The sequence below is a fragment of the Nanorana parkeri genome, unplaced genomic scaffold (assembly GCF_000935625.1).
Source record: "Nanorana parkeri isolate BGI_ZX_2015 unplaced genomic scaffold, ASM93562v1 scaffold226, whole genome shotgun sequence".
NCBI classification, from domain to species: Eukaryota; Metazoa; Chordata; class Amphibia; order Anura; family Dicroglossidae; genus Nanorana; species Nanorana parkeri.
This window is the reverse complement of record NW_017306494.1, coordinates 49,094-58,667: the sequence shown is the minus strand read 5'-3', so window position 1 is coordinate 58,667 and position 9,574 is coordinate 49,094. Positions and strand designations below refer to the sequence as shown.

The following is a 9,574-nucleotide window of genomic DNA, read 5'->3' as shown; positions in this document are numbered from 1 at the left end:
CAGCAGGAAAGGTTTTTTATATCATTAATTATTTTTCCAGAAGAATTCAAAATGTATGTTAGTGATGGAGGATAAAGCTCTGCTAATGATTTATGACTAACAACAATTATAGTGAGGTGTTACAGCACTGAACTCCATAGCGATCTTTTATGCAAGCTACAGATAAAGCCAAGTCCAGATCACTTCAAATTTGACTTTGAGGTAGGAAAAAAATAAAACAGCGTAATCATTAAAATTCTAGTGAAGGAAGATCTGTCTGGCCCCGTACACAAATGAGGGCTGTCAGACAGAAAAACACGTTTCCATCAAAAACGGATACAACTTACTTGACCTGGAAGATACAAGAAGCAACCATTAGAACAACCATGACGTAGAATATGGCATATGTCAGCTGCATCTCCCCCTTCAAGGTCATCGCTATCATGCCAGCAACCGCTTTAACTGAAATCACTGCCACCGAGGCTGAAAGAGAGAAAGCACTCATGTTTATATTACAGAATAATAACATATACGGGTAGTGCAAAAGCAATGAGGACATACAAGTATTCAGATCGCAAGTTCTAGAGGTGTAAAATTTCCGGAAAATCTTGAAGCCATCCAAAAAAAAAAATAATTTATTTTCCGTTTTTTTTTTCTGGAAAAATTGGGGAAAAAATTCAGTGTGGAGCATTTTTTTTACTAGGAATGCACCGATGCCGGTTTTTAGGTATCGAGTACCAATATTTTTTTGGGGTACTCGCCGATACTGAATACCGATACCGAAAGTTCCATTAAGGAAGCCAGGCGTCATGCAATGTCTTGCCACCCGGCTTCCCGATCAGCAGGGAAGCCATCCCCATGCTTCTCGTCACCTGGTGACGAGAAAGCATGGAGCTGGCTTTCTGGCCAATCAGGAAGCCGGGTGCCGTTTAATGACTCGTCACCTGGCTTCCTGATAAGTCGGGAAGCCGGGCGTCGTGTAAACACTTGCCACCTGGCTTCCCAATTAGCAGGGAAGCTGTCCTCATGCTTCTCGTCACTGGGTGACGAGAAAGCATGGAGCCAGCTTTCTGGCCAATCAGGAAGCCGGGCGCCCTGTAATGACGTGGCGCCCGACTTCCTGATTGGCCGGGAAGCCGGCTCCATGCTCCCTCATTATGAGATGACGAGGGAGCATGGAGCCAGCTTCCGGGCCATTCAGAGAGCCGCGGCGCCCGGCTTCCTGATTGGCCAGCTTTCCGACCAATCAGGATGCCGAGCAGGGAGTCATTACACGGCGTCCGGCTTCCTTTTTTTAAAAACATTTCCAGAAAAAAACAAAAAGGGCTTTAGAAAAAAAAAAAAAACAGGAAAACACAGTTTTTCCCCCAATGTTTCCCTTTTTTTCCAGCCCTTCCCATCTCTAGTTCTGACCACAATCGGAGCTGCATGCTTGTTCCAGGTCAGGGACAGAGAACATATTGAAGATCACCGAACATCACACCTGTGACTGATGTCTTAATTTTGGATTTATTGATGTCCAATGTGACTGTAGCCTTAACCCCTTGTTCTAAAGGTTAATTCATTCTTGGGACTTGTGAAACCTGACCCTGGGGGCCCATTCACACATTCACATTGCTATAACGCTATAACATGACTGAAACTTGAAGGGATACATGAAACAAAGATCAAAAACACAGGGAAATGACCTCAAACATTATAGACCTCAAAACAATAGGGCACCTGCTCTATAGGAGGTGCATTGCAGTGTCATTCATTGTGAATGGAATCCAAACATACTGTACAATAGAGTGTAATGCACCATGCACTGCAGTGCACCACACCATGCATTGTGGGGTGCTATATTTAAAAAAAAAAGGTTCCTGCACATTTTTATATCTGTTGTAGTATGTCGACACCCCGACCATATTGTTTGAGGTCATTTCCCCGTGTTTTTGAACTTTGTTTTATATGAGATATATATGGGATATGTCATATGTGATTTCTGCTCTCCGGAACCTTTTTTTATACCCTTCATTTATGCGGAAGTTTCAGTCATTTCCCCCCTTTCCATTCTTTCCTCAAGACTGTACATATTAAGTTCCTACAATCTCTCCTGATATGCTTTATCCATCACACCTCTGAACATGACTCTGGACCCATTTTGTCTTTATATCTTTTTGTAAGGTCTTCACAACTGGATACAGTATTCTAAATTAGGTCTTAACTTAAGATCCATGTAGGGGAATCAGGATCTTCTTCCTCCTGTTGGTGATTCCTATAGTAATGTACCCCAGAATTAAATTTCCCCACTGCCAGGCCATGTTCCTTTTGCAATCATCTAAATAAGCACTCCCAAACCCCCATTTTTTTCATCTGTATTGCTGGATAACACTGTACCCCCAGTATTTTACTGTATCAGAGGATTCCTTTTCCCCAAGTGCATTATTAAGACTACTATACATTCCTTCTCCATAATATAAATTTAAGAAGTTGAACAAATAGAGGAATCATATTGGATGTCAGAGCAGGCATGCAGACCTGAGAAGTCAAGTGCAGAGCCCTTGCAAGCAGAGTCCAAGAGCCATAAGAAAACATTAGGTCCAGTGCCATCCAACCCACATCATGTAAGTCCAGGAAATCCTGAACATGCTTTTGTGGGTGCATCAACAATCCTCCTTGGGCTCACCAGAGAATGCTGAAGGAACATCACTCAACTCATTAAGTGAGTGACGTTCTCTTAATCGTTCAGAACGAGGCCACCACCAATGGAAGACGGGGACCCTTAACCACATGTAACTGGACTAAGGACCCTTTAAAAGAAAGTTTGTATTCAGCGATTAAAAAAAAAGATGGGAGGGGGTTTGCAAATTTGGCTTTCAACTCCTAAGCATCTCCCAAAAACTTAAATATCAGTTTATAGTGGATTGAACCAACTACCGTTGCCATCATCATTGAACTACACTAGAAGACTTTAGAGTCTGCCTCTAGTCCATTGTTTAAAACTGATCTACATTTTTAAATCAAACAATATGCAGTAGCTTCGGTACTAGGAAATTTTGCACTACAGACAGAAAACACATGTCCCTTTATATCTTCCAAATGAATCACAAAAACAAACATAACAGCAGATGACTTCCAATAAGATTTTGATTTAAACAAATGCTAATGAAAAGGAGAGAAGAAATTGACATGCAGACCTAGATAATCGGAAGACTGTGTACTCACCCAACAAAGCTACCAGAAGTAGCAAAACCACAATATGATTCACCCCTTTTCTCCTGTACACGTAGAGCAAGATGCAGAACACAATAACTTCGAGGACCTAAGAAATAAAGACCATAAATGATTAATTATGGAAGAAATGGTCGAGCTTTAGGGCCCAGTCACTCCATGCTTGGCAGAATAAGGGCCTCTTGGTGTGTGCTGTGTGCAGGCGGTTTGGTGTATTCTCACAAACATCACACAGTACATCTTTTTTAACTTATTGAAATGTCATTAAATGACATTGTATTAAAGCCATGAAGCAAACCCACTTCAAGGAAATATCCCCTGTAAGACATCTCTGCCCCAAATAAGTGAGGACTATGCTTTGTTACTTGGGAAGCACTGAATAAGGACTTTTACTTCTTTATCAAGTGATGAATGGCATTACGGGAGACAGGGGGCAGGGATGCTTACCTCATAACCCCCAGCGATGTTTAAAACATGATCCCCACTAGATTGCACCACATAATCAGGAGTCACCAAAAGGAGCAGAGAATTTATATTCACTTTGAGTGTGACCACCATCCATGGATGGTATGCGGAGGCTGGAACTCTGAATTAGACCACTTTTTACCAGTTCAGCAACAAAAAAAAGTAATTAGATTTGCCTAGAGAACTCCATTGAGCCATTACTTGCTCTCTGGCAAATTCAATGAGGCTTTAAAAAAATAAATCTTGAATTTATAGTTTGGGGATGTAAAGAAGGCACAAAACCACCATCACCTACAGCCCAATTCAACACACAGGTGTCACAATTGTTTTATAATTTGTTTTGTGTATTAGAGATTGTTAAACATTCTTGGGTAAACACAAATGTATTCAACAGCAGGACAATGATGGTGCCGTAAAGCAACATGTAAATCAAACCAAACACTGATGCTGTGACATGGGAGGAAACAGGAAGAGTCACATACTCTCTCATACCAGGAAGTACCATTCCTTTTTCTTAATAGCAAGCAGCTGATTATTTTTTCATGGCGTAAAGGGGCAAGTGGGAGATCATTGTAAGTGCATAAAACAAATTCCTCAGCACTCAATTATACCAGCCAGCTGTGAAAACCTGCTTTGGAAATGATAATAAGTCTCAGCTGCCTAGGTTTGCAAGCAATCTTTCCACGTTACGGATAGTAGAGTTTACTCAAACATCCTTTCTATAGGTGACATATGATAGACTAAACTTGACATATATGAGTCTTGCAGTTCACCATGGTGGCTGTGTGTACCAAATATGCCCCGACAGTTAATTTAGAAGCAGGGTTCTAACAAATTGGTTTTATGCACTTTGGTGCCTTCATATAATTCCAATTTATGAAAAGTAAAAAATGTATTGCATAAACTTTTCTGAAACTTTACCATTATCTATAGTTACTTTATAAACACTAAACTATAAGTAACACTTGATCAAATCAATTGGTAAAGCAAATCTGGGATATTTGAAGATGTTGAACTCATCAATCCACACCTCTAGTCATTTATATCCTTGAAGTCAATGATTCACATGAAAACCAATTTTGCCAATTTAGTGATCTCTATCTCAACATAAATCATAGTTTACAAAAGTAAATACAATATTTGTCTTTTAGACATGAGATACGTTTTATTTGCCATGCACACAAAACAGAGTTCAGTCTTTTGGTCTCCACGTCCCCCAGTGTCATGTTATTTTTCAGTGTACACAACATTTCTTCATACTGTTTCTGAACTGTGCTGAAGATCTGACACTTCGCTAATGAACTCCCCTGATATTTACATGGCCATTTGCAGACCAAAGGCTTTGCTGTTCATCAATTCCACTAATCCCTAATCATCCCATAGCCATGCACTCTAATGAGCTCATAGAGCTCAGAGCTGGCCAACACTTACATCTCATGCTATGATATTTGGAAATACATTTCCAACATTCCGGTATTATTGTTAAAGAACAACTCCGTTCTAAATGAAAACTTTTTCAGAGTTTAAAACAGCACAGAAGTGTAAATAATCCAAAATAATCATTAAAATGTATTTCTTAATCTCTAAAGTTGGTAGGGTTCCTAAAAAGAAAATGAGGTGCTCTTCTAAATCAAACATCCACAATTATTTGTTTGTGCTTCTGTTGGGTTTTTAAGTGTCCCTGTTGAGAAGATATATTCCCACTATTTGTCCACGTGAAAATGCAGAAAGCGAGAGAGAATCCACGGAAGGAGCAAAGGTGATATTTTCCAATATTTGGATAGATAACTCAGATGTGAGGGGAAATTTTTCCGGTGGAGAAACAAGCAGCAATAAAAACTTGATAAAGATCCTAGTCCATACCATAATACCATACTGATCATGTGGGGGGGTTATTTGTATTCAGCACAAGAGCCTTAGCATACCACTGGCATATTGTTATGCCATACTGCCCATGCGTAATGACTGCGTGGAAGAAGTGGGACTTGAGGGTCAATACTGTGCATGCATGGCTGCCATATCAATAGATCTTACCTACCTACACACCATCTTGAAAAGGACTACTCTATTAAACTCCATTGGCTTGGGTTCCACATTAAAGTAAACCTGTGCCTTGGATATAGACATTCAGTAAATGAGCTTTAAACAAGCCCTCACTGACCCCTGCAATTGCAGTCACTGTGGTCCAATTCATCCTCAAATTTATGAGTTCTAATGATCACGTTACTTTAACCTCTTGATAAATAAAAGCAATATAAGGTTCAACTGTCATTTATTTAAATCACAGGTAACATATTACAACAACAGAGATTCTGCAATATACAAATATGAATATTTTTTCTTAGAATGCATAGTAATCCATGATATAAACTAGGGATGCACAGATACAGATACTAGTATTGATGCCGATGACAAGTAATTGGGCAGGTACTTGTACTCGCCCAAATGCTCCGATGCCTAGCCCGATACCTGAGCTTCCGGTATCAGGAAGCTGGGCAGCGAGTAATTACACACTGCCCTGCTTCCCGATTGGCCAGGAAACCAGTTTCAAGCTTCCTCGTCACTTAGTGTCGAGGGAGCATGGAGCCAGCTCCCCGGCCAATCAGGAAGCCGGGCAGCGTGTAATGACTTGCCGCCTAGCATTCTGATTGGTCGGAAGGCGGCCTATCAGGAAGCTGGACAGCGAGTCATTACCCGCCCCCCAGCTTTCTGATTGGCCAGAAAGCCAGCTCCATGATTCCTTGTCACTTGGTGATAAAAAAAAAACAGCATAGAAATGAATAGCTAGGTTGCTATTGGCTATTTCAATTTGCAATAGCCAATAGCAAGCTGGCTATTGTACCCGCCCTTGCTGCTGTCAGTCAGCAGAGGAGAACCTAATGAAGAACTTCAGGTCTACCTCTGCCGATTGACAGCAGCAGTGGGTGGATGCAATAGCTAGTCTGCTATTGGCTATTACAAATTAAAATAGCCAATAGCAATCTAGCTATTAGTTCCTATGCCTTTTTTTTTCTTTTGACTGACGGCGGTCAGTGGCCCCGATGTCAAGAAATAACAAAAAAAAAAACAAACAGATAGCAGGGAAAGGTGTTTTTTGCTAGATAAGCAGAGTACACCTTTCTGGGAGAAAATGTTTCTCTCCCGGGTGTCCGGGAGCCGCTATCTTATCTGGGAGACTCCTGGAACATCCGGGAGAGTTGAGATGTCTGCATGTCCTATTCACATGTGCCAGAGTTCCAGGAAGTAAAGGAAGATCTAGTAACCTGCCCTTAGTAAACATGGCCACTGTCAGAAGACTGGGGAAGGAAAGAGAAATTAGGTATGCAAAGAATACAAAGCCGGCAATTATCTAGAAGTATCAGTTTGTAGATTGTCATTACTAAACATTTCTAAAGGTGTGTGTGTTGTTATTTTAAAAGATAACGGTAAAGTTCCTCTTTAAGTCATTAAAAAAACCAATAAAGAATATCTGATATAAAAAAAAAGTGATGAAGTGCAATGATCATTGCTCTATTGAACAAAGTATTTATCTTTGAGCATATGGTAACCGGAACTGTTAAGGAAAATTAGGGAGAAAATGGCATAGTGGTGGGAAGGGGAGGGGGGTAACTTACTATTATTACGCATGTTCTTTGTCCTTTGTCATCAAATGTTGTGGCTATACTTAACTGTTTGCATAGTTAAGCAGATAAGGCAACATAAGGGAGCCTTTTTTTTTTTTGAGGATAGGCACAGGGAACTGTGGACATAGTTGTCCATGGTAACCAAATTGTAGAATATTGTCTTCTGGTATTGTAAAATCAATATTTAATTTATCTCTGAGAGGTTATTCCTGCTTGTTCCAAAACACGTTTCACATCATTTCAAATCTTGCACGCAAAATCATAAACAGATTTACAGCTCATTTTAAGAACGTCCACGTAAGCACACAATTACCAGCATTTCCCTCTAGTTTATCACTGGGTTCAACATTTTATTAATATACTCAGCCCTTCATAAACCAATTTCTCAGCTTGCCTGGCATGTAACGGAGTGGTAATAATCCATTCCACAAAATTTCCATTCAAAGGCCAGAACATTCAGACTCAGATCCTTAATCTAATGAATCTCTAATGGTGGGGTGCTATCCAAAACACAATTTTACATGGCATCCTCATTTTAGAGAAGGAAATGAATACCAAACACATGTTTAAATATGCACTGCAGATCAAAGGCTGGGTTTTGAAAATGGATTACAAGACAAAAAGAGTTGGTCATAGAGAAGTGGTTAAAGTGGAACTATAGCTTTACAATGAAATATTACTGGCAGGGAGGCTTTTATTTCAGAAGTTACTCTGTGCATCCCTTCTGCAATAAAAGCATCTTACCTGCTTGCCAGCAAGGTTTTTCTAAACATACGCTGAGGTGCACATGCACAGGTCAGTGTATATTCTTGGCATATCCCTGGTGCTGGGATGAATGACTTGAAATTACGTTATCCCTGGCTGATTAATCAAGATGACCGAAGATGGCAAGCACAGCAGAAGACCAGGCAAAGATGAAAGTGCCTGCAAGGCAGCTAGCATTGCTAGAGGCGAGGCAAGTATAGCAGAGTTTAGCTCTCTATTCTTGTACCTGTTGCCTAATACCGGCAAGAGTTTTCAACCATAGTTGGGCAGTGTGTGAAATACAAATAATGGTACAAGGAACAAGTAAGATTAAATTTCTCCAAAGCAGGTGGAAATCCCTTCTAAATTGTCACTAACTCTCCATTGGAAGATTGACCCTGTCTGTTCCTGTGACAACTTGGACATCTATTAGAGGTTGGATGAAAGGTTTTGATAGTTAAAATAGGTTGGTTTTGATAGCAGGAGGAACACAGGGATTTGTTTCCAAAAGACGAGCAGTATCTCGTCTAAATGAAGGACAGTTGGGAGCTAAGCTAGAGGGGAGGTCAGTCAGATATACCCTATACAACAGGGAAGGTCAGTCGGATATACCTTGTGCAACAGAGATGGTAAGTCGGGCATACTCTTTGCAAAGGGGAAGGTCAGATGCATATACCCTGTGCAACAAGGAAGGTCAGATGCATATACCCTATGCAACACGGAAGATCATTTGCTTATACCCTATGCAACAAGGAAAGTCAGTCAGATAAACCCTATGTAACAAGGAAGGTCAGTCAGATAAACCCTATGTAACAAGGAAGGTCAGACGCATATACCGTATGTAACAAGGAAGGTCAGACGCATATACCCTATGTAAAAAGGAAGGTCAGACGCATATACCCTATGCAACAAGGAAGGTCAGATGCATATACTTTATGCAACAGGGAAGGTCAGACACATATACCCTATGCAACAGGGAAGGTCAGACACATATACCCTATGCAACAGGGAAGGTCAGGCGCATATACCCTATGCAACAGGGAAGGTCAGACGCATATACCCTATGCAACAAAGAAGCTCAGTCGCATATACTCTATGCAACACGGAAGGTCAGTAACATGTACCCTTATGTAACAGGGAAAGGTGGTCTGATATATACCCTATGCAACTGGTAAGGTTAGTCTGATATATATACTATGCAACTGGGAGGGTCAGTAGGAAAGATTTAGATGTGATTGCAATGCAATTTTTCCGCTGTTTGTTTTCTAACAATAGTGAGACATTTAGGCTAGATTCACAAATTTATATTTTTGCCTAATGTGTTTTCCATTGAAATCAATGGAAACACACCAAAATGCATGTCACACTGTGATAAAATGCACGTCGAAGGCACACATCAACGCACATCAAATATGCTCCATTACGTTATGTCCCCATTATGTTGAGGGCTATAATTTGTGTATTTTTTAATCTTCAGAAATTTCTGACCTAACACACTGGTAGGTGATTTTCTTCAACTCAAGTTTATTTAAAGAATATTTAAAGCATGG

The 9,574-nt window shown here is 40.4% G+C and overlaps 1 protein-coding gene across 1 annotated transcript in view; it reads right to left on the bottom strand.

The window, feature by feature from the left end:
* NIPAL2 (NIPA like domain containing 2) overlaps window positions 1–9,574 on the bottom strand; it is a 68,859-nt gene that overhangs the window by 21,542 nt on the left and 37,743 nt on the right. The window contains exons 6-7 of the mRNA XM_018556157.1: window positions 3,187–3,283; window positions 327–462 (exon numbers count right to left, since the gene is read on the bottom strand). Coding sequence (XP_018411659.1) covers window positions 327–462; window positions 3,187–3,283 — 233 coding nt within the window. The remainder of the gene's footprint in view (window positions 1–326; window positions 463–3,186; window positions 3,284–9,574) is intronic.